Below are 25,222 nucleotides of genomic sequence, written 5' to 3' on the forward strand. Positions count from 1 at the left end.
ATGCTATTTCACAGTAAACAAATTGACAACAGACTTTCAGCACGCATACAGGGAAGGACACTCAACAAGCACGGCACACAAATGACTGGCGATTGGCTGAGAGAAATTGATGATGAAATTATTGTGGAAGCTGTTGTTAGACTTCATTGCAGCTTTTTACATTATCAAGCATAGTCTGCTGCAGGAAAAACATATGTGTGATGGCTTTACACCCTCTGCTATAATGTGGATAAAGAGTTACTTGTCTAACAGAACACAGAGGGTATACTTTAATGGAAGCCTCTCAAACATAATCCAGATAGAATCAGGAATTCCCCAGGGTAACTGTTTAGGCCCTTTGCTTTTTCAATCTTTACTAACAACATGCCACTGACTTGGAGTAAGGCCAGAGTGTCTATGTATGTGGATGACTCAACACTTCACACATCAGCTAATACAGCGACTGAAATGACTGCAACACTTAACAAAGAGCTGCAGTTAGTTTCGGAATGGTTAGCAAGCAATAAGTTAGTCCTTAGTATTTCTAAAACTAAAAGCAATGTATTTGGGACAAATCATTCACTAAATCCTAAACCTCAACTACATCTCATAATGATTGTGGAAATTGAGCAATATGAGGTGACTAAACTGCTTGGAGTAAACCTGGATTGTAAACTGTCATGGTCAAAACATATTGATACAACAGTAGATAAGATGGGGAGAAGTCTGTCCATAGTAAAGTGCTGCTCTGCCTTCTTAACAACACTATCAACAAGGCAGGTCCTACAGACCCTGGATTTGTCGCACCTAGACTACTGTTCAGTAGTGTGGTAAGATGGAAAGTGGAAGAGAGATTGACTTCCTCATTACTTGTTTTTGTATGAGGTGATGACAAGCTGAAGGTACCGAGATTTCTGTTTAAAATACTAGCACACAGCTCGGAGACCCATTCATACCCCACAAGAAATGCAACCGGAGGTCTCTTCACAGTCCCCAAGTTCAGATCAGACTATGGGAGGAGCACAGTACTACCCAGAGCCATGACAACATGGAACTCTATTCCACATCAGGTAACTGATGCAAGCAGTAGAATCAGAATTAAATAGCAGATAAAAATACACTGTATGGAACAGTGGGGACTGTGAAGAAACACAAACATTGGCACAGACACATGATAACATATGCATGATAACATACTCACTATACACACACATGATAACATGCTCACTATACACACACGTACACATGGATTTTGCGTTATAGATATGTGGTAGTGGAGTATGGGCCTGACGGCACACACTTAGTGTGTTGTGAATTCTGTAATGAATGTATTGTTTTTAGAATTGTATATATTGCTTCATTTGGCTGGACCCCGGGAAGAGTAGCTGCTGCCTTGGCAGGTAATGGGGATCCATAATAAATACAAATAGGTATATTTGTAAGGTTCTATCTAATAAAGTCCTTCCAAACTCCTTCCAAACAGCTGAGTGGATATGTGGCCAGTGAGATGATGGCGGTGTTGGCCCTCAGTACCAGTCTGGGAGACATGACGCGCCGCTTGGCCAGGATGGTGGTGGCCTACAGCCGCAAGGGGGGGCCTGTCACAACAGAGGACCTGGTCAGAGAGTGTGTGTGTGTGTGTGTGTGTGTGTGTGTGTGTGTGTGTGTGTGTGTGTGTGTGTGTGTGTGTGTGTGTGTGTGTGTGTGTGTGTGTGTGTGTGTGTGTGTGTGTGTGTGTGTGTGTGTGTGTGTGTGTGTGTGTGTGTGTGTGTGTGTGTGTGTGTGTGTGTTTGAAAAGAAGAGAAAGAGTTTACGATATGCGTTAGCAAGTGTGCAAATATTGATTTGCGGACGAACGTGTGTCCACTTATGGCGCTTGTTCTATATCATTTCCAATCATGGTGTGCAACAGGAGCGAGTGCTATTCTTATTGTTTCTGAGTGAATAACATGTTATTAGAGTCTCTTGCTGTGTTCATCCAACAGGGCATTAGTGGAGTGCTGGCTACATTGATGAGAGATGCTGTGAAGCCCAGTCTAATGCAGACCATGGAGGTAAGAGACCCAGACCGATCTATGAGATTAATATTTCGTGTTAGACCCTTAAGCCTTTTGTTTGTGTGTGTGTATGTGTGCGCACCCCAATGGTGGAACAAGCTTTCCCTTAATGCCAGGACAGTGGAGTCCCTCTGAAAACATCTGAATCCTTACCTCTTTAAAGAGTACCCTAGTACAGTACTTTACACTCGTACCCATATACAGGTTCAAAATGACAGATTTGGGCAATGATAAATGGCTAAATTGGAATGCAGTGGCTATACAGTAACATGCTATAGATGACGTCAGAGCTTCGGCTTCACTTTGGGCCCCCTACTTGGGCTCCCGAGTGGCGCAGCGGTCTAAGGCACTGTATCTCAGTGCTAGAGGAGTCACTAGAGACACCCTGGTTTGAATCCAGGCTCTATCACAACCAGCCGTGATTGGGAGTCCCATAGGGCGGCGCACAACTGGACCAGCGCCATCCGGGTTTGGATGGTGTAGGACATCATTGTAAATAAGAATTTGTTCTTAACTGACTTGCCTGGTTAAATAAAGGTAAAACATTTCATAAAATACTAATTCCAGGGTTTTTATTTATTTGGATTATCTTCTACATTGTACAATAATAGTGAAGACATCTAAACTATGAAATAGTGTTAAACAAATCAAAATATATTTTATATTTGAGATTATTTAAGGTAGCCACCCTTTGCCTTGATTACAGCTTTGCACACTCCTGGCATTCTCTCAACCTGCTTCATAGTCATCTGGAATGCATTTCAATGAACAGGTGTGCCTTTTTAGAAGTTCATTTGTGAAATGTCTTTCCTTCTTAATGTATTTGAGCCAATCAGCTGTGTTGTGACAAGGTAGGGGTGATACAGTGCCTTGCGAAAGTATTCGGCCCCTTGAACTTTGCGACCTTTTGCCACATTTCAGGCTTCAAACATAGATATAAAACTGTATTTTTTTTGTGAGGAATCAACAACAAGTGGGACACAATCATGAAGTGGAACGACATTTATTGGATATTTCAAACTTTTTTAACAAATAAAAAACTGAGAAATTCGGCGTGCAAAATTATTCAGTCCCTTTACTTTCAGTGCAGCAAACTCTCTCCAGAAGTTCAGTGAGGATCTCTGAATAATCCAATGTTGACCTAAATGACTAATGATGATAAATACAATCCACCTGTGTGTAATCAAGTCTCCGTATAAATGCACCTGCACTGTGATAGTCTCAGAGGTCCGTTAAAAGCGCAGAGAGCATCATGAAGAACAAGGAACACACCAGGCAGGTCCAAGATACTGTTGTGAAGAAGTTTAAAGCCGGAATTGGATACAAAAATATTTCCCAAGCTTTAAACATCCCAAGGAGCACTGTGCAAGCGATAATATTGAAATGGAAGGAGTATCAGACCACTGCAAATCTACCAAGACCTGGCCGTCCCTCTAAACTTTCAGCTCATACAAGGAGAAGACTGATCAGAGATGCAGCCAAGAGGCCCATGATCACTCTGGATGAACTGCAGAGATCTACAGCTGAGGTGGGAGACTGTGTCCATAGGACAACAATCAGTCGTATATTGCACAAATCTGGCCTTTATGGAAGAGTGGCAAGAAGACAGCCATTTCTTAAAGATATCCATAAAAAGTGTTGTTTAAAGTTTGCCACAAGCCACCTGGAAGACACACCAAACATGTGGAAGAAGGTGCTCTGGTCAGATGAAACCAAAATGGAACTTTTTGGCAACAATGCAAAACGTTATGTTTGGCGTAAAAGCAACACAGCTAATCACCCTGAACACACCATCCCCCCTGTCAAACATGGTGGTGGCAGCATCATGGTTTGGGCCTGCTTTTCTTCAGCAGGGACAGGGAAGATGGTTAAAATTGATGGGAAGATGGATGGAGCCTAATACAGGACCATTTTTAGATGAAACCCTGATGGAGTCTGCAAAAGACCTGAGACTGGGACGGAGATTTGTCTTCCAACAAGACAATGATCCAAAACATAAAGCAAAATCTACAATGGAATGGTTCAAAAATAAACATATCCAGGTGTTAGAATGGCCAAGTCAAAGTCCAGACCTGAATCCAATCGAGAATCTGTGGAAAGAACTGAAAACTGCTGTTCACAAATGCTCTCCATCCAACCTCACTGAGCTCGGGCTGTTTTGCAAGGAGGAATGGGAAAAAATTTCAGTCTCTCGATGTGCAAAACTGATAGAGACATACCCCAAGCGACTTACAGCTGTAATCGCAGCAAAAGGTGGCGCTACAAAGTATTAACTTAAGGAGGCTGAATAATTTTGCACGCCCAATTTTTCAGTTTTTGATTTGTTTAAAAAGTTTGAGATATCCAATAAATGTCGTTCCACTTCATGATTGTGTCCCACTTGTTGTTGATTCTTCACAAAAAAATACAGTTTTATATATTTACGTTTGAAGCCTGAAAAGTGGCAAAAGGTCGCAAAGTTCAAGGGGGCCGAATACTTTCGCAAGGCACTGTATATAGAAGATAGTCCTATTTGGTAAAAGACCACGTCCATATTATGGCAAGAACAGCTCAAATAAGCAAAGAGAAACAACAGTCCATCATTACTTTAAGACATGAAGGTCAGTCAATGCGGAAAATTTCAAGAACTTTGAAAGTTTCTTCAAGTGCAGTTGCAAAAAGCATCAAGCTCTATGATGAAACTGGCTCTCATGAGGACCGCCACAGGAAAGGAAGATCCAGAGTTAATTCTGCTGCAGAGGATGAGTTCTTTAGAGTTAAAGTAACAGGCACATCTCAACATCAGCTGTTCAGAGGAGACTGCGTGAATCAGGCCTTCTCATGGTTGAATTACTGCGAAGAAACCACTACTAAAGAACACCAATAAGAAGAGACTTGCTTGGGCCAAGAAACATGAACAATGTACATTAGATCGGTGGAAATCTGTCCTTTGGTCTGATGAGTCCAAATTTGAGATTTTTGGTTTCAACCGCCGTGTCTTTGTGAGACACAGAGTAGGTGAATGGATGATCTCCGCATGTATATTTCCCACTGTGAAGCATGGAGGATGAGGTGTTATGGTGTGGGGATGCTGGTGACACTGTCAGTGATTTATTTATAATTCAAGGCACACTTAAACAGCATGGTTACCACAGCATTCTACAGCAATACGCCATCCCATCTGGTTTGGGCTTAGTGGGACTATCATTTTCTTTCAACAGGACAATGACTCAACATACCTCCAGGCTGTGTAAGGGCTATTTGACCAAGAAGGAGAGTGATAGAGCGCTGCATCAGATGACCTGGCCTCCACAATACCACAAAACCCAACCTCAACCCAATTGAGATGGTTTGGGATGAGTTGGATGAGTTGGACTGCAGAGTGAAGGAAAAGCAGCCAACAAGTGCTCAGCATATTTGGGAACTCCTTCAAGATTGTTGGAAAAGCATTCCAGGTGAAGCTGGTTGAGAGAATGCCAAGCGTGTGCAAAGCTGTCATCAAGGCAAAATGTGTCTACTTTGAAAAATCCCAAATATAAATATATTTTGATTTGTTTAACACTTTTTAATTCCATCTGTGTTATTCCACAGTTGTGATGTCTTCACTATTATTCTACAATGTAGAAAATAGTACAAATAAAGAAACCCTTGAATGAGTAGGTGTGTCACAACGTTTGACTGGTACTGCATACATCCACCAGGCAACTGTATGTTTATCTTGACAAGCACGTAGGACACAGACAAAGGAAGGGGGAGGATAGAGGGAGCGACAGAGGAAAGGATAGAGGGAGAGAATACAGCCGTGAGGCCCAGATAACAATTGCTTCATAAATTCTTAATATTGTTGTTGCTAAATGATTGAGGGTTAGGTTCTGTGTCTTAGGTTTTTTACTGTTGACTCTCTTCCTCTTCTCCACCCCCCACCTCTCTCTCTCTCTCTCTCTTTCTAGGGGACACCTGTGTTTGTTCACACCTGTCCATTGTCAGATATTGCCCAGGGCAACTCGTCCATCCTGGCTGACCAGATCGCCTTAAAGCTGGTGGGCCCAGAGGGGTTTGTGGGTAAGTAAAATGCTGTTAAAAGCCTAGTGCAGCCAAAATGATTGTTTTTCCTGTGTTTGTATCATATTGTAAAACAGATGATGAAACTAACACTGTAAAAGTGTAAATAAAAGTTTTACTTCCTGATGGTTGAAAATACAATTTACACAGGACCTTCTAATCAGCAGGTTTTGAATGGGTGGAGTTTTGACTTGTCTGGTGACATCAAAAGTTCCAAGCCTCTCTTCCAATAACAGCTAGTTTCAGCATACATATCCCTCGCATTAGGCCCCTCCAATGAGACCCCTCACTCCCATACAGTCCTAACAAAATGATTGTTTGAGAATTTTTGTTGTTGTTGCTAATTAGGCTATTTTTGTTTATTTTTGACCGTTTTAATGAATAGCTATTACAGTAAGATACTGTTACCCAGATATGACAGTGTGATAAAAATGGCTGCATCGGGCCTTTAACACATATGACACACTAACTGAATCATGCACTTTAGTATGCACTTTAGTATGAACTTTAGTATGAACTTTAGTATGAACTTTGTGTGATTTTCTGTCGAAGGTCAATTGAATGGACAATAAAGCACATTTTATTTCATTCAACGGTGGACATTCCATGAAACAAGTGACAACAGGAGAAAGGTTGAACACAATTAATAGCAGAAAGCTTTTGAAAAACTACTTGCGTGAAATGGGATGACTCGTTTACGGGAGGCAGCTCTGCAGAATGGTCACAAGCTGGCATTGACACAAGGTCATACAATCGGATTATAGAGGGAACGTTTAGAAAAGTCGGTTAGAAAAAGTAAAGTGAAAGGATATTAGACCAGGGTTTTGTTTCTGTTCAATAAAATGATACATTTTTGTAATGTTACATAAATGGGACATATACTTATGAATATATAATGATTCTGTTGTTTGTGTCTCACCTCCCTACATCACCAATGTAACATCACACACACACACGCACGCACGCACAAATAAAACTTCCCCCAGTCACCGAGGCAGAAGGAGGTGCTGAATTAGGCATGGAGAAGTTCTTCGACATTAAGTGTCGCTCTTCGGGCCTGCATCCTGACGTGGTGGTGATGGTGGCTTCAGTTCCTGCCCTGAAGATGCATGGGGGTGGACCTGCGGTGAGCTACTACTAGGGGGAGTGCTAGTAAGGGAGGAGAGTAGAAAATACCAGTCAGTCAATTGGATAAGTGCTCTATCTCAATTGCTGAAAAATCTGTCTTCTTTCACTTCATCTGCATTGATTTGAAAAGACTTGACAGGTGAAAACAAAATGCTAGAAGCTCATCATTAGTCTCACCTACTGTAGTCAGTCCATTTAGATCAGCGCAATGAAGGATAGGAGGCGAGTTGAGGAAATATTTCAAATACAATTAAGAAAGAGCCAGGGTCTGAACACACTCCATGGACAACATAAAAATGAGACTTGATTTTTTAAAACACTGGCCCCTCTCATTCACTCCCTTTGAAGATCGAAGAACATCTGGCAAGTGGCTCCTGGATATGGTTGCCTCCAAAATAGCACCCTATTCCCTATGTAGTGCAATACTTCTGACCAAGGCCCATAGGGCTCTGTTAAAAGTAGTAAACTATAGAAGAAATGGGGTGCCATTTTAATGTAAAGTCTCTAACCCTGAGGATTCATTAGATATCAATTATTAATTGACAGATCGACCTCATCCATCATCATTTCTCACCGCAAACATACTATAGGATTAGACATAAATTGCCACTATCCACTGATACACGGTTGGATATGTTTTCAATCCCTTATGGTTTAGATGAAGATCGGGGGAAAGATCATCGGATCCTAGATCTGTGTTTAAGGGCAACCTACCTCACACAGATATCGACTGTTGATAAATGCCATGGGTTTGACCTTTCATGACAGTGTGCACTAAACCTGAAGCTGCCATGGCAATTAAAAATAATAGAATTGAATTGAACTGGGAAACTGCAATGAACTTAAAACGGAGTTTGCACTTTGGAAAAGTAATCTGTACCACACATACACTCTTCATGCTATCGTGAGCCTGAAAGGTTTATTTGGCTGTCCTCATATCATAACCCTTTGAAGAACCCTTTTTGGTTCCAAGTAGAACCATTTTGGTTCCGGGTTTAACCCTTTCCACGGAGGGTTCTACATGGAACCAAAAAAGGTTAAACTACGGGGACAGCCGAAGAGTACGATGTAAACTTCAAGTCCATACAGTCTTCATGAAGCCTCTTCTGTCACAGGACACACATGCTTCCATTTTGGGAATTTCAATGACACAGAGATGTTTAATTATTTAACATGCTAATGGGCACCACTGGCTGGCATCGATGTCTCTAGCATCAACACCACACACCGTACAGGAGCCGTACAGGAGTTGTTGTAGTCAATGTAATTTGACATGCTAATTGTCCAAAACACAGTTGTAGTGCCCTGAATAAATAAAGTCAATGTTTATTCTCATAATCTAAACTGAACAATTAAGAAATTGTTTTGTTGTGCCTGCTTCTGTGGTGCCTGCTTCTTGAGCGGTGTGAGAGAGATTGAAAGAAAAAGAGAGCGAGCGCGAAAGAGAGCAATACAGTGAGAGAGAGAAAATAAACAGTGGACCGTTGATGGCACATCTCTATGCCAGAATGAAGCAGAAAGAAGGAGAGTGAGAAAGAGAGCGACCGAGACCATTTCCCAACCCAACAACCCAATACATCAAAGTGAGGAGAAAGGCAAAAAAAGAGAGTGGGAGAGACAGACATCTAACAGTGTAGTGGCCATGCACACTAAATGTAATGTCCCTGTTGGTTTTCCTCTTCTTTTCCACAGGTCACGGCAGGTTCAGCCATGCCGAAGGAGTACTCAGCGGAGGTAAGTTCCCCATGGCTTCCCAGCCAGCCATACACTCACTCACAAGCTGCTGAAATATATATCAGGCTGTCAAGATGTGTATGAAGGCGAAGCCAGGTGCAGCAGAGTATGATTAAATAAAGGTCACTTTATTATAGTTCCAAACCGGGAGCACAACAAAACAAACGCGCTCAAAAAATCGGAACAATAAAGTAAAGCGCTAAAAAACATCACTTGACATGAAAACAATTACACACAAAACATGATGGGAAACAGAGGGTTAAATACAAGTAGATTGATTGGGGAAATGAAAACCAGGTGTGTATGAAAACAAGACAAAACAAATGGATATACTGTATGAAAAATGGAGCGGCGATGGCTAGAAAGCCGGTGACACCGATCGAATAAGGAGAGGAGACTTCGGTGGAAGTCGTGACACAGGCTGCCCCCCTTCGAAATGATACAGGATTTATTTTCACTCTGTGGAGATTTTTAAAACAACCTTCATTGACACATTTCAACTTATTTATATAGTGGAGGTTTAGAGATTTTCTGTCAGAGCTAAACCTCAATGAGAATTGTAGAGGAGAGAGGTTGTTGTGGTCAGATTGGAGATACAGATAGAAATTAGATGTCCAATTACTTTTTGTTGTTATTGCTGTTGACGTTGTTTCCTGTGGTTGAGATGTGCTTCAAGCCATCAAGAGGATAAAGAGTAGTGTACGGTGTCCATATTAGGACAGTCCCACATCAATGGAAGTTGTGTCAGAATCACTTTTAGTTGGTCTGTCTCTCCAATTTTTGTTTGCAGAACCTGACGTTACTGGAAAATGGCTGCAACCACTTGAAGAGGCAGCTGGAGAATGTCCGGGCTTTTGGCTTACCTGTCGTTGTAGCCATCAACACCTTCAGGTAGGCCATTGTCTCCAGTGTTCCTATTCCAGACTGATGTTTGGGTGTCTGTCAGCGGATTTTAAGAACAGCACTGAACACACACAGTGTGTGTCACTGTCTTGAATGGTCTAGGGATATTGGTCTGGTGTGGATTTTCAGTCCAATTAAAAAGTTGACTTTACCTTATTCAAGAGAATAGAAGTGTATTTCCTCGTCTGATCGAGAAGCCCTGAGGTCATTTCCATTGGGGTCATTTCCAAGATTGGGATCTGATTATTTCCATTTCAATTCAGTCAGTTCAGAGTTCAATGGTCCTCAGCGGAATTGAAACGGAATTTACCACAACTCAAGAGAAGCTGCACACTTTCATTCCTGCTGTCACAGGCGAAACATTTCTTACTGCCCAGCCTTGCATCAGACTCATTGGTGTATTTGTCCTTTGATTACAACAGCACCGACACTGATGCAGAGTTGGGCCTAGTCTGTGAGCAGGCTAAACTGGCGGGGGCCTTGGAGGCGGTGCCATGCTCACACTGGGCTGAAGGCGGTGCCGGAGCGGTGGCGTTGGGTCAGGCGGTACAGAGGGCAGCTGAGACACCACACCAGATGAACTTCCTGTATGACCTGGAGGTAAAACAGCTCCCACTATCAGCTATGGCGTAGGGGTAAGTTGCCCCTAGATGTTGATCTTGGGTCAGTTTTAGCATTTTCCAGTTCCTGCATCTGTACCATTGGGAACATTCACCCTGGAGCTCAAACTATACTCTATCCTCAACTACCCCATTACAAATGTGACGCTGTTGGAAAACCTCAGAAATGCATCAGTCCTTCCTAGAAGTAATGGTGGATCTGAGTTGATTGGATTGGTGAAAGTAATAAGGTGGTAAGCAGTGGTGGTTGGTGCCAGTTAAGATGAAGGAGGATCAATATTTTTTATGAGCATTTCTATTAGAGCATATTGGATGACTGTCATTCATCTTCCATTCACCCAGCTCAATGTAACATCGATAGGTTTAGGCTGCTTCACATTATACTTGAATAGTCCTTATACTCATCATGAGGTTTCTACAACCTAGCCTATTAGGCACACTCTTGCCTGCATCTAGCTGATCTAGGGTGTAATCATTATTCCAACACTTTTCTATCTACGTTTCTATTGGACAAATTCAGCTATGTATATCCCCGTTTAATTCCATTTGCTTCTGTTTAAGAAAATAATCAGCAGAATGAATACACCCCTAATCACACGAAAACACAGTTCACTTTCATAGCAGCCACAAACAAACAGCATGATCACTTTGCTCATACTATTCCTCCTCTCACCTTTGCCCTTCACTTGTGGACTTCGGTGCAAAACACATCAGCTGTCTTGTGACCAGATGAATAAACCTTTCCAAGCCAAACTTTCATATCATAATGGCTAATCGCTACACACACAGTCTACATTGTTGTCACCATATTAGCTAACGTCCTAGTCAACATAGCTACAAGAACTAACGCAATTGTAAACCCGCTACAATCATGAAGTACAGTGTACATGACAGTCCAAGTAGTTTAGCAGTTACAGCGGCGGGCTCTGGTGGCCATAAATTAATAAAACCATAAGCTTACCTTGACTTGGAAAAGTTCCAGTGCTGGATATCCATAGCCAGCTAGCTAACAGAGCATCCCTCTCTGTTTGAGCTGGGTGTTTGAGTAGGCTAAACTGGCTAGCTGCATTCGCTTGCTAAGAAAGTGAAAGTGAAAATAATACAACGTCAAATATATCTACAGTGGTTGCTCAACTAAAAGTTTGGAGATTATGCTGCGGGACTTGGGGATAATTTTTGGTTTAGTACGGTGCGTCACTGCTCCAGACCAGCACAACGGGGAGTTACAGTAGAGTACTGATTATGCTTACTGGAAAATACGCTTTCAAAATTAATGGAAGAGGCAAGTGGAAGGGGGCAAAGACAGCATTCAGAGGTCAAAACAGCGCTGCTTTGAGACAAGCATTGGGGACTGGTCTTGATAAATCAATGAGATTTTTATCTCCATTTGGGTATTGGTTAGACTACAATTAGGGTGTGAAAATTTGGGGATTATTTTGCTCTTACTGTAGTAGTGTAGCCTACTTCTGACCAATCACGTTGTACAGCGATATTATGGGCTGTTAACCTCTTGCTCCTACCCAACACGCAGGCGTCCCATCTAGACATCTGGAAATGCAAATGCGCTACGCTAAATGCTAATAGCACTCGTTAAAACTCAAACGTTCATTAAAATACACATGCAGGGTACTGAATTAAAGCTACACTCGCTGTGAATCCAGGCAACAAGTCAGATTTTTAAAATGCTTTTCGGCGAAAGCATGAGAAGCTATTATCTGATAGCATGTAACACCCCAAAAGACCCGCAGGGGACGTAAACAAAATAATTAGCATAGTCGGCGCTACACAAAACGCACAAATAAAATATAAAACATTCATTACCTTTGACCATCTTCTTTGTTGGCACTCCTAGATGTCCCATAAACATCACTATTGGGTCTTTTTTTTGATTAAATCGATCCATATATAGCCTAGATATCGATCTATGAAGACTGTGTGATCAAGGAAAAAAATAGCGTTTTATAACGTAACGTCATTTTTTTAAATTAAAAAAGTTGACGATAAACTTTCACAAAACACTTCGAAATACTTTTGTAATGCAACTTTAGGTATTAGTAAACGTTAATAAGCGATCAAATTGATCACGAGGCGATGTATATTCTATAGCTGTACGTCTGGAAATAATGTCCGGGTAAATCTCAACCAAAATATCCGGTCGGAGACCGGAAGAAAGGCGCTACCTTGTGTCCAGTTTCTCCCTCTAAAAACAGAAATAAATTATTCTAAATAACAAACTGACTTTATTTACAAATTAGTAAAAATGTCTCACCCCATGTTCAAGAATGGACTTTTCCTCGCTCACTTTCAGTTATTTGAAAATGAAATCATTTCCAAAATACTGTTGTTTTTTAAACAAGCCAGTTGGTTGCAATTTCAGTTTAAACCACCAGAAAAGACAGAACAAATAATACAACAAATATTGTGGTTAAACTCAAATATACTAATTCATCCAAAAACGTTATACATAAAGGTAAAATATATATATATATATATATTTTAAATAAGAAAATGTAAACTTTAACAAGTGGAAGGGGGAATAAGCATTATTATTAATAACCCTGTTTTTCACAAGCGTAACAGGTTGTGAATTCTGCAAACACCGTTTCTAGGATGGGCTATTAGCAGGACAATATATATTGGTCATGGCTCCTGAGTGGCACAGTGGTCTAAGGCACTATGGGACTCCCAATAATGGTCAGATTTGATACAGCCTGGATCCGAACCAGGGACTGTAGTGATGCCTCTTGCACTGAGCTGCAGTGCCTTAGACCACTGCGCCACTCAGGAGCTAGTCTCCCGACTGTCACATTGCACAGTGCCATATTTTCCTGAGGTTTTAATTTTTTGTTTTTCTTGGAATAGAAACACCATAAAATGTATCTAATTTTATTAGGCAAAATGTCTTAAATTCAATCTCATATAACATGTTCTACAACCCCAAAAGCTAATTGGAATCAGCTAACCTGGAGTACAATCAATGATTGGAGATGTTGGTTATTTTTTATATATTTAACCTTTATTTAACCAGGTAGGCTAGTTGAGAACAATTCTCATTTGCAACTGCAACCTGGCCAATGTAAAGCATAACATTTCGACACATACAACAACACAGTTACACATGGAATAAACAAAACATAGTCAATAATACAGCAGAACAAAAGAAAAGTCTATGTACAGTGAGTGCAAATGAGGTAAGATAAGGGAGTTAGAAGGAGTTAGAGCTGCCCTGCCCTATAACAAACACTCACAAAATGTGAGTTTGCTATTCACAAGAAGCATTGCCTGGTGTGAACCATGGCTCAAACAAATGAGATCTCAGAAGACATAAGATAAATAATTGTTGACCTGCATGAAGCTGGAAAGGGTTACAAAAGTATCTCTAAAAGCCTTGATGTTCATCAGTACAGGGTAAGACAAATTGTTCAGCGCTGTTGCTACTCTCCCTAGGAGTGGCCGTCCTGCAAATATGACTGCAAGAGCCCAGTGCAGAATGCTCAATGAGGTTAAGAAGAATCCTAGAGTGTCAGCTAAATACTTACAAAAATATCTGGAACATGTTAACATCTCTGTTGATGAGTCTACGATAAGTTCACAAAAGGGCACCTGGAGGTTCCACAGCACACCAACATCAAAACCTCATCCCAACTGTAAATCCAAGGGTTCGCATTCTTGGATTTTCACCCTGCACTGTGAATGTTTACACGGTGTGTTCAATAAGACATGAAAATGTTTGTTTTTCTGTTATTAGTTTAAGCAGATTGTGTTTGGCTATTGTTGTGACTTATAACCTGCCCAGGGACTGTGACTTATAACCTGCCCAGGGACTGCGGTTGAAAATTAGCCGGCTGGCTAAAACCGGCACATTTACTGAAACGTTGATTAATGTGTACTGTCCCTGTAAAAAAATAAAATGACCGCAAACTTAGATGAAGATCATATAACATTTTATGACCAATTTACGTACAAATTCGGGTAATTCCAAAGGGTTCACATACTTTTTCTTGCCATTGTATTCCAACATGTTTTACAACAGTTTTTGTTGCCCTGCATGCCCTGATGAACACGATGACCCTGTTGAAAATAACATAGCATTGGCATTAACCACAACTGACTTTCTGGATAAAAACCTATTCGAACTGACTAAATTTAAACTGTAAAATGAATGTGTCACAAGCTTTCTACTTCAGGTGTTAATTGTTCAGTACTGCTCGTTACCCCTTTGAAAATAAAGTCAGTGTCTTGTTGGTGTCGTCATGCTACAAGCTATGTGTTGACAACACTCACTGAGAAAATCTGTATATTTTTCAGATTCCCATTGACGACAAAATCAGAGTAATAGCAAAGTCAATGTATGGAGCGGATGATGTGGAGCTCCTTCCTCAGGCCCAACAGAAGGTGGCGCTGTTCTCAAAACAAGTGAGTCCACACACAATGCAACAGGACAATCTTTATGTTAGACAGCTCAACAGAGTTGGAAGAATTTGCCTCTAACCGCTGATCCAGGGTCAGATATTTTAAGGCAAACCCCAATTGGTTAAGGGTCTTGGTCTGAGGAAATCTTATCCTAGATCCGTGGAAAGGGGAAACTTCGTCAATATCTTGAACCAGACAAACACTCATTCCAAAAAATCTGAAAATTAAACTCAAAATCCAGAATTCTTTTCACCAACTATTTTCATCATAACCTTTACTTCCGTTTGTGCTTTATTCCTTCCTAAAAATAACAACAGTACCAGTCAAAAGCTTGGACACACCTATTCATTCAAGGGTTTTTCTTTATTTTTACTATTTTTTAAATTGTAGAATAATAGTGAAGACATCAAACTATGAAATAACACATGGAATCATGTAGTAACCAAAACAGTGTTAAACAAATCTAAATATGTTTTTGATTTTAGATTCCTCAAATAGCCACCCTATGCCTTGAAGACAGCTTTGCACACTCTTGGCATTCTCTCAACCAGCTTTTCATGAGGAATGATTTTCCAACAGTCATGAAGGAGTTCCCACATATGCTGAGCACTCGTTGCCTGCTCCCTCTCCTGTCCTACTCATCCCAAACAATTTTAATTGGGTTGAGGTTGGGTGATCATGGAGGCCAGGTCATCTGATGCAGCCCCATGACTTCCCTTATTCAAATGGCCCTTACAAAGCCTGGAGGTGTGTTTTGGGGAATTACTGCAGAATGTTGTGGTAGCCATGCTGATTAAATGTGCCTTGAATTCTAATTAATTCACTGACATTGTCACCAGCAAAGTACCCCCATGCCATCACACCTCTTCCTCCATGCTTCACGGTGGGAACCACACATGCAGAGATCATCCGTTCACTTATTCTGTGTCTCACAAGGACACGGCAGTTGGAACCAAAAATCTCAAATTTGGTCTCAAAGGACAGATTTCCACCGGTCTAATGTTGCTAGTGTTTCTTGGCCCAAGCAAGTCTCTTCTTCTTATTGGTGTCCTTTAGTAGTTGTTTCTTTGCGGAAATTCGACCATTGGAAGGCCTGATTCACGCAGTCTTCGCTGAACAGTTTATGTTGAGCTGTCTGTTACTTGAACTCTGTGAATATTTTACACTGAGAAGAAAAAGTATGTGAACCCTTTAGACTTACCTGGATTTCTTCATAAATTGGTCATAAAAATTGATCTAATCTTCATTTAAGTCAAAATAATAGACGCTCACAGTCTGCTTGAACTAATAACAAACAACAATTATAATTGTTCATGTCTTTATTGAACACACCGTGTAAACATTCACAGTGCAGGTTGGAAAAAGTATGTGAACCCTTGGATTTATTTTATTTATTTATTTTACCTTTATTTAACCAGGCAAGTCAGTTAAGAACACATTCTTATTTTCAATGACGGCCTGGGAACAGTGGGTTAACTGCCTGTTCAGGGGCAGAACGACAGATTTGTACCTTGTCAGCTCGGGGGTTTGAACTCGCAACCTTCCGGTTACTAGTCCAACGCTCTAATAGGTTGTTGTTGATTTACTTCTGTGTTTTGGGTCATTGTCCTATTGCATCACCCAACTTCTGTTGAGCTTCAATTGGCAGACAGATAGCCTGACATTCTCCTGCAAAATGTCTTGATAAACTTGGGAATTAATTTTTCCGTTGATAGCAAGCTGTCCAGGCCCTGAGGCAGCAAAGCAGCCCCAAACCATGATGCTCCCTCCACCATACTTTACAATTGTGATGAGGTTTTGATGTTGGTGTGCTGTGCCTTTTTCTCTCCACACATAGTGCTGTGTGTTCCTTGAATCAACTCAACTTTAGTTTAATCTGTCCACAGAATATTTTGCCAGAAGCGCTGTGGAACATCCAGGCACTCTTTTGCGAACTTCAGATGAGCAGCAATGCTTTTTTGGACAGCAGTGGCTTCTTTCGTGGTGTCCACCCATGAACACCATTCTTGTTTAGTGTTTTATGTATTGTAGACTTGTCAACAGAGCTGCTGTCTTACCGCGGACTTTCTTTTCGAGAAACCTTTGTAGCCCTTTCCAGCTTTATGCAAGGCAACAATTCTTAATCTTAGGTCTTCTGAGATCTCTTTTTGTTCGAGGCATGGTTCACATCAGGTAATGCTTCTTGTGAATAGCAAGCTCAAATGTTATGTTTTTTGGGGGGCAGGGCAGCTCTAACCAATATCTCCAATCTCGTCTCACTGATTCGACTCCAGGTTAGTTGACTCCTGACTCCAATTAGCTTTTGGAGCAGTCATTAGCCTAGGGGTGCACGTGCTTTTTCCAACCTACAGTGTGAATGTTTAAATTATGTGTTCAATATAGACAGGAAAAATACAATCAATTGTGTTTTATTTTAAGCACACTGAATTTGTCTGTTGTTGTGACTTAGAAATCCAGGTGATTCCAAAGGGTTTACATACTTTTTCTTGACACTGTATTTGGGCTGCATTCTGAGGTGTAGTTAACTCTAATGAACTTATGCTCTGCAGCAGAGGTAACTCTGGGCCTTCCTTTCCATTGCAGACGCTCTTATCCAGAGCGACTTCCTGTGGCGGTCCTCATGAGAGCCAGTTTCATCACAGCGTTTGATGGTTTTTGTGACTGCACTTGAAGGACACTTGATCTTGGTCTTTTACAAAATAGGGCTATCTTCTGTATACCACCCCTAACCCAACTGATCTGCTCAAATGCATTTAATTAAGAAGGAAAGGAATTACACAAATGAACTTTTAACGTACACCTGTTAATTGAAATGCTTTCCAGGTGATTACCTCATGAAGCTGGTTGAGAGAATGCCAAGAGTGTGCAAAGCTGACATCATGGCAAAGGGTAGCTACTTTGAAGACTCTAAAATATATTTTGATTTGTTTAACACTTTTTGGGGTTACTACATGATTCCATATGTGTTATTTCGTAGTTTTGATGTCTTCACTATTATTCTACAATGAAGAAAAGAGTAAAAATAAAGAAAAATTTGTTGGTGTGTCCAAACGTTTGACTAGTACTGTAAAATAAACAAAAAATATACTGCCCTACAAAAAGGCTGTGATTCTGTATGAATGCCATCAACAACAAATGGTGAATTCCTAGCTAACACTTCACTGGACTGGCCATTGTACGCCAATGAAAGCTTCTCAATGTGATGCATTTAAACTCATACCAGGGTGAATGAAACAGCGTCTCTCCATCTCTTCCCCCAGGGCTTGGGCAACCTGCCCATATGCATGGCAAAGACCCACCTGTCCCTGTCCCATGACCCAGAGAGGAAAGGGGTGCCCACCGGATTTACCTTGCCCATCAGGGACATCCATGCCAATTTGGGTGCTGGTTTTCTCTACCCCTTGGTTGGCACGGTGAGTACTGGGGCTGTCACTCATTCATATGAGTTACTCAGTGTTACTCATATGAATGCGGAACTGGAACATGACATGCAATACATGGGCATGTGACACATGGGTATAGTGAGGAATGCCAGTTAGCTGAAATGCTGAAACGAGTGACGACTTGAGCTTTTTAGAATCATTGCAAGAGAGATTCAGACACTGCAGACACTTTTGAAAACTCCCCTGTAATATCGACGAGCATTCAGCTAAAATAAGATTCACACAGAGATTTTCACTAAGGCCACACACGTCTCTCATATTCCATCTCTGACTAACAGATAGATGACTCCTGCCACATAACATATCTCTTATTTTGACCAAAAGCCTCTTCTCCAAGATCAGTTGCATGCTCAGGCAATTGTTTTGAGGATTATTTTGTCTCCTCTTCACAAAATGTGCACATTTTGCTACAATTTGAAAGGCAAGAAAGAATCTAATAACATTTTCACACTACCATGCTGACATTGTGCTTTTTTAGCAACTATGTTGGATGCGTAACCAGACCAGCTCAGTAATGCATGGTTTGGCTCGCCTTGGTTTAGTGCAAAAAGCCCTCAAGAGACAAATACAAAACAGAAACCCAATGAAGCACAGGTCACTAGACAGTCACTTTTCTTTGGATGAAGTCACATGTCAATAAAATCAGAAGACATATTGAAATATTTCACAAGGACTCAGAAAACCCCCCCCTTCAACATAAACACACACATACAGTTGAAGTCGGAAGTTTACAAACACCTTTGCCAAATACATTTAAACTGACATTTTTATTTTTTAAATCGTGTAAAATCTTAGGTCAGTTAGGATTACCACTTTATTTTAAGAATGTGAAATCTAAGAATAATAGTAGAGATAATTATTTCAGCTTTTATTTCTTTCATTGCATTCCCAGTGGGTCAGAAGATTATATACACTCAATTCGTATTTGGTAGCATTGCCTTTAAAATTATTTAACTAGGGTCAAACGTTTCGTGTAGCCTTCCACAAGCTCTCCACAATAAGTTGGGTGAATTTTGGTCCATTCCTCTTGACAGAGCTGGTGTAACTGAGTCAGGTTTATAGGCCTCCTTGCTCGCACACACTTTTTCAGTTCTGCCCACAAATCTTCTATAGGATTGAGGTCAGGGCTTTGTGATGGCCACTCCAATACCTTGACTTTGTTGTCCTTATGCCACAACTTTGGAAGTCTGCTTGAGGTCATTGTTCATTTGGAATACCCATTTGAGATTTCCTGACTGATGTCTTGAGATGTTGCTTCAATATATCCACATAATTTCCTCCCTCATGATGCTATCTATTTTGTGAAGTGCACCAGTCCCTCCTGCCGCAAAGCACCCCCACAACATGATGCTGCCACCCCCGTGTTTCACGGTTGGGATGGTGTGCAATCCTCCCCCTTTTTCCTCCAAACATAATGATGGTCATTATGGACAAACAGTTCTATTTTTGTTTCATCAGACCAGAGGATGTTTCTCCAAAAAGTACGATCTTTGTCCCCATGTGCAGTTGCAAACCGTAGTCTGGCTGTTTTATGGTGGTTTTGGAGCAGTTGCTTCTTCCTTGCGGATCGGCCTTTCATGTTATGTCGATATAGGACTCGTTTTACTGTGGATATAGGTACTTTTGTACCTATTTCCTCCAGAATTTTCGCAAGGTTCTTTGCTGTTGTTCTCGGATTGATTTGCACTTTTCGCACCAAAGTACATTCATCTCTAGGAGACAGAATGCGTCTCCTTCCTGAGTGGTCTGATGGCTGTGTGGTCCCATAGTGTTTATACCTGAGTACTATTGTTTGTACAGATGAACAAGGTACCTTCAGTGAATTCTAAGTGAAATTGTAAACAATTGTTGGAAAAATTACTTTTGTCATTCAGAAAGTAGATCTCCTAACCGACTTGCCAAAACTATAGTTTGTTAACAAGAAATTTGTGGAGTGGTTGAAAAACAAGTTTTAATGACTCCAACCTAAGTGTATGTAAACTTCCGACTTCAACTGTATGTGCGCACGCACGCACGCACACAACACACAAAATTAAACTGAGGAGACAAATTCAATGAGATTGAGTTTCATCTATGCGGGTAAGCTGTCTGAACAGCGTTGTGGTGCTGACGAAGCCAAGACACTGTTGCCCAAACTTACTCAGAGGATATTTTTAACGATATTTGCTAGGTTGCACCGGGATTCTGAATATGGACGTGTACGGAAGGAAACTGCTGTCACTTGTCTATCCCAAGTAGTGCCACCGAATCCAAGCAGACTTGTCAGTCTACTCTAGCCTACATAGAGTACACAGTGAAACCGTGCGTAATTTATAATGGCAAGAATAGCAAGGCGAATGGATGCACATGCTGCATTAGCATTGATACAAAATTGAACGAAAACAACTCAGATGGTGGGGAAGAAATGAATCATAACATCTCTGATTGTTCTTCTGATTCTGAGCCTCAGGCTGAACATACATCTCTGAGGTCCAATAGCAAAAAAGCCAGGATGGTACGCACTAAACAGGTGCTGTCACGTATACGCGGGAATACTACCTGATGACTGAGGCTACTGAGGGCTAAAAAAGGGGAAGGTAATCAAGGTGATGATGAAGTCCAGGTGTGCGTAATGGTGGAAAGTAGGTGTGCGTAATGATGGGATGCAGGTGTGTGTGGTAATGGTTGCCAGGGCCGCTGGTTAGTAGCCTGGTAACATCTTGCGCTGGAGAGGGGGAGAGGGAGTAAGCGTGACAGGTGTCTACACCACCACCAAATGAAACAGTGAGAGAGGAGAGAGGAAGGGAAGGCACTGTTTGGGTAGAACAAGCCGGTGACAATGCTATGGGCCGATTAACTGAGCGAGCAGACCCTACAACTCAAGCAAAAAACAACTTCAGCAACACACTCACCATCGTTCATTATTTATGTGATATGGACAACCGCCAACCGATGCCACTGCGGGCTGACAATTAACTATATATAATCATTATAATGCCATTGTTTTTGTGCTGATTTTCACTATTTATCAAGCACACTTGGCACTTATAATGATGTTTAGGCTACTGATGTTTTCATCATTTGACCATGCGTCTTACTGACTGCGGCGGTTGGGGTATTTTTTATTTTTGTCATAATAATCAAATCTGTTACGCTGTTACAACACATGCTTTCTGTTTCATAGTTGTATCAAAGGCACCCCATGAATAACATGTATTTAACACTTAGATGTAGGTGCCTTCAGAAAGTATTCATGCCCCTTGACCTTTTCCACATTCTGCTGTTACAGCCTGAATTTAAAATATAATAAAATTCGATTTGTCAAAGTAGAATGATGTTTTTTGACATTTCTTCAAATTAATACAAAATGAAAGGCTGAAATGTCTTGAGTCAATAAGTATTCAACCCCTTTCCTATGGCAAGTCTAAATAAGTTCAGGAGTAAAAATGTGCTTAAAAGTCACATAATAAGTTGCATGGACTCTGTGTGCAATATGACTACCTCATCTATGTAGCCCACATGTACAAGGTTTAAAGGTACTGACCAGTACCATGTGAGTACCTAACAGTGTGTGCCATCAGCACATCTGAAGTATCCTATGGGTATAACTGTAGAACTTGCCATTGGTTCTACCTGGAACCAGAGGGTTGCTTATGATGGTTCTAAATGGAACTCAAAATGGTAGAATTTTCCCTGCAGGGAAAAATTAAGTACCATTTTTTGGTAATAACTAGCACCTTTTTTTGTTATTGAGTGTAGTAACAGAAAAAGGTAGCATATTGCAACCTGCTGCTCTCCAGATACTGTATTATTGTTCTTACACATTTCTTATCTTCCTCTATCCGCCCTATACTAGACGAGTGTACCACCCCAATCTCCAGCCTTCTCCTGTTTCCATGACAACGACTTCAGCACTGAGAGCAAATAGTCCCTGCCTCCTCTCGGGTGAGTTCACAGGGCAACGGGCTGAATGACTAAATCACCACCTTTACTTTGTTTGACATAATCGATTTATAATTCAATGGAATCAAAAACATGAATTCACTTACAATCATGAAAGAGGTTGTGTTGTGCCTCTGCTCTTGTGACTAATTTGATCTCGTTTCTCATTTGAATAGTAATGTTTCTCGTCTGGAATCCAATTCAGTTTGAAAGCCAATGGTAAAATATGCTTGCATCCCAAATGGCACCCTATTCCTTATTTAGTACACTACGTTTGACCAGGGCCCTATGGTCAAAAGTAGTGCACTAAATAGGGAATATGGTGACATTTGGGCCGTAGACAAGGTCTGTGTAAGGCTTTGAAAATGTGTTTTTATTAAGCATTTTATTGCTGACTGTGTTGGTTCCCTGCTGCACCTGTTTATCCGTGTGTAACTCATTCTCTCTCTCCCTCTTCCACTCTTTCTCTCACCCACGCTATTTTTTCCTCTCTCTACCCTCTGTCTCTCTTCCCCACTCTCCACTCTTAGGAAAAAAGGTTCCAAAGGGATTATCTTGCTATCCCTATAGGATAACCATGTTTTATTCTATGTGCAACCTTCGGGATCCATGAACCGTGTTATCATATGGTGACAGCCAAATAACCCCTTTAGGTTCTAGAAAGCACCTTTTTCTAAGTGTACCCCCATTCCTTTTTTCCACTTCACTTCTCTCCCTCCCCTGCATTTCTCTCCCATCACTTCCTCTCTTGCATGTCTCTTTAGCCTCTCTTTTCTCTCTCTCCTCCGTCTCCTCTTTTCCATCCGTCATTCTCCCACCCTCCTTAATCCTTTTCTTTCTTTGTGCCTTTCTAAAAGAGTTGGAAATCATTAATCTCAAGAGTGAAGACCTCTGTCCCCTCCAACTGCTGTCAGCAACAGTCAACCACAGTGCAACAGGAAACCCAGTGATCAAACCATTGAGAACTACAATAGAACCAATGTTCTTCAACCCTGGTCCCGGGGAACCCACAGGGTGTGCAGGCATCAGGCGAGTTTGCTAGTGCTGGGCTGGAACAAAAGCCTACTCACGCTGTGGTTGAAGAACACTGCCTCTATACACACATTATCAACCACACACTCAGTAAATCAGCTAACTACCATTCTTTGTAGATATACTGTAACAACCCCTTTCATTAAATGTGGACCAAACAAGGAGAAAAATTTCAGAAAAAAAGACATGAGAAGGAAAAAGGCAATATGCTCCACCTCACACCTGTTCTCCTGCTGTCCCTAATGGACCATGTTCGTTGGACTTTTCTCTTTCCCTTAATTCAATTCAACTTAAGGGCTTTATTGGCATGGGAAACATATGTTAACATTGGCAAAGCAAGTGAAATAGATAATAAACAAAAGTGAATTTAACACAAATTAATAGTAAACATTACGCTCACAGAAGTTCCAAAAGAATAAAGTCAAATGTCATATCATGTGTTGTAATTATGTGCAAATAGTCAAAGTACAAAAGGGAAAGTAAATAAACATATAAATAGGTTGTATTTACAATGGTGTTTGTTCTTCACTGGTTGACCTTTTCTTGTGGCAACAGGTCACAGATCTTGCTGCTGTGATGGCACACTGTGATATTTCACCCAATAGATTATCAAAATTGGATTTGTTTTCTAATTCTTTGTGGATCTGTGTAATCTGAGGGAAATATGTGTCTCTAATTTGGTCATACATTTGGCAGGATGTTAGGAAGTGCAGCTCAGTAGCCACCTTATTTTGTGGGCACACAGCCTGTCTTCTCTTGAGAGCCAGGTCTGCCTACGGCTGCCTTTCTCAATAGCAAGGCTATGCTAACTGAATCTATACATAGTCAAAGCTTTCCATTTGGGTCAGTCACAATGGTCAGGTATTTTGCCACAGTGTGCTCTCTGTCTAGGGCCAAAAAGTATTCTAGTTTGCTCTGTTTTTTGTTAATTCTTTCCAATGTGTCAAGTAATTATCTTTTTGTTTTCTCATGATTTGGATGGGTCTAATTGTGTTGCTGTTCTGGGGCTCTTTGGGGTGTGGGGGTTAATGTCTGTATTATCAAATGAGGAGAGAAAAACTTAGCACACAAATCAGAGTTATACTGAATCTTCATTAGTGAGAGCTGTGTATGGCTGGTCGACAAAACAACCTTGTTGTGAGCCCCGAGACAAAGGATACAAATATATTTCATAGCCAAGATACACCCCTTTAGTCTACATGACAAACAACAGACCTGTGGAATGGGTCACAAGGTGAGACTTGATAAATGAGAAAGGAATATCACCGAGCCAGCATCTGCTATGAAGACTGTCCTTATTGTACATAATTTGGCCCCCAAAACATTACATTGCATAAGTAATTTGTCAACTCCAGAAACCCCCTTCTCAAGTAAATTCCCTCTTTAACCACACACCTAGACAAGCTCACTGAGGAGAGTGAGCCTCTAGGTCAATCACTATCCAAGGATAGGTGCAACATCAGAGATGACATACAATGGTTCCAAACACTACCCCACACATCTTGTCTCAGACCTTATGTCCCCTAAGGCCAATAGAGGGAGTGACTGGCGCACAGACATTGTGGAGAATAGTAAATGGTTTCCGATGAATCACACCATCATGGTTTAAAATAGGTAAAGACACAATCGCAACATTGAAGACAACATTGACAACATTGAAGACTATGTTCCCTCCTGTTCTCTTCTTTTTCTGATATTCTGCATAGCACCAGGGACATGTGAAAGACAAGCCTGACTTCTCCCCTCTCTGGGCCCCCGGTGACTGAGGCCCATATGGGGAGTAAGTGCGTCTACCAACACCAGAGTCTGAAGGGATATAATCTAACAACAAGAGTTCAACAGTTTTAAGCATATTAACTTCTTCGTACTAGGGAGCAGTATTTTGAATTTTGGAAGAATGAGGTGCCCAATTTAAACTACCTGTTACTCAGGCCCAGAAGCTAGGATTTGC

At 41.1% G+C, this 25,222-nt stretch overlaps 1 protein-coding gene across 4 annotated transcripts in view; it reads left to right on the forward strand.

Annotated features, from left to right (window-relative positions):
• LOC123994936 (C-1-tetrahydrofolate synthase, cytoplasmic-like) overlaps positions 1 to 23,783 on the forward strand; it is a 52,948-nt gene extending 29,165 nt beyond the window's left edge. For 3 of the 4 annotated variants that reach the window (XM_046298065.1, XM_046298063.1, XM_046298064.1), the window contains exons 18-28: positions 1,463 to 1,597; positions 1,965 to 2,033; positions 5,966 to 6,077; positions 7,064 to 7,203; positions 8,898 to 8,939; positions 9,730 to 9,830; positions 10,265 to 10,442; positions 14,771 to 14,878; positions 18,136 to 18,288; positions 22,154 to 22,242; positions 23,097 to 23,783. In XM_046298065.1, coding sequence (XP_046154021.1) covers positions 1,463 to 1,597; positions 1,965 to 2,033; positions 5,966 to 6,077; positions 7,064 to 7,203; positions 8,898 to 8,939; positions 9,730 to 9,830; positions 10,265 to 10,442; positions 14,771 to 14,878; positions 18,136 to 18,288; positions 22,154 to 22,225 — 1,110 coding nt within the window. In that variant the 3' untranslated portion in view covers positions 22,226 to 22,242; positions 23,097 to 23,783. Of the gene's footprint in view, positions 1 to 1,462; positions 1,598 to 1,964; positions 2,034 to 5,965; positions 6,078 to 7,063; positions 7,204 to 8,897; positions 8,940 to 9,729; positions 9,831 to 10,264; positions 10,443 to 14,770; positions 14,879 to 18,135; positions 18,289 to 22,153; positions 22,243 to 22,769; positions 23,072 to 23,096 lie in introns of those variants that run through there. The other variant, XM_046298066.1, reaches the window with a different exon arrangement.
• The last annotated feature ends 1,439 nt before the right edge of the window (positions 23,784 to 25,222 follow it).

The sequence above is a fragment of the Oncorhynchus gorbuscha genome, linkage group LG14 (assembly GCF_021184085.1).
Source record: "Oncorhynchus gorbuscha isolate QuinsamMale2020 ecotype Even-year linkage group LG14, OgorEven_v1.0, whole genome shotgun sequence".
Taxonomy (NCBI): domain Eukaryota; kingdom Metazoa; phylum Chordata; class Actinopteri; order Salmoniformes; family Salmonidae; genus Oncorhynchus; species Oncorhynchus gorbuscha.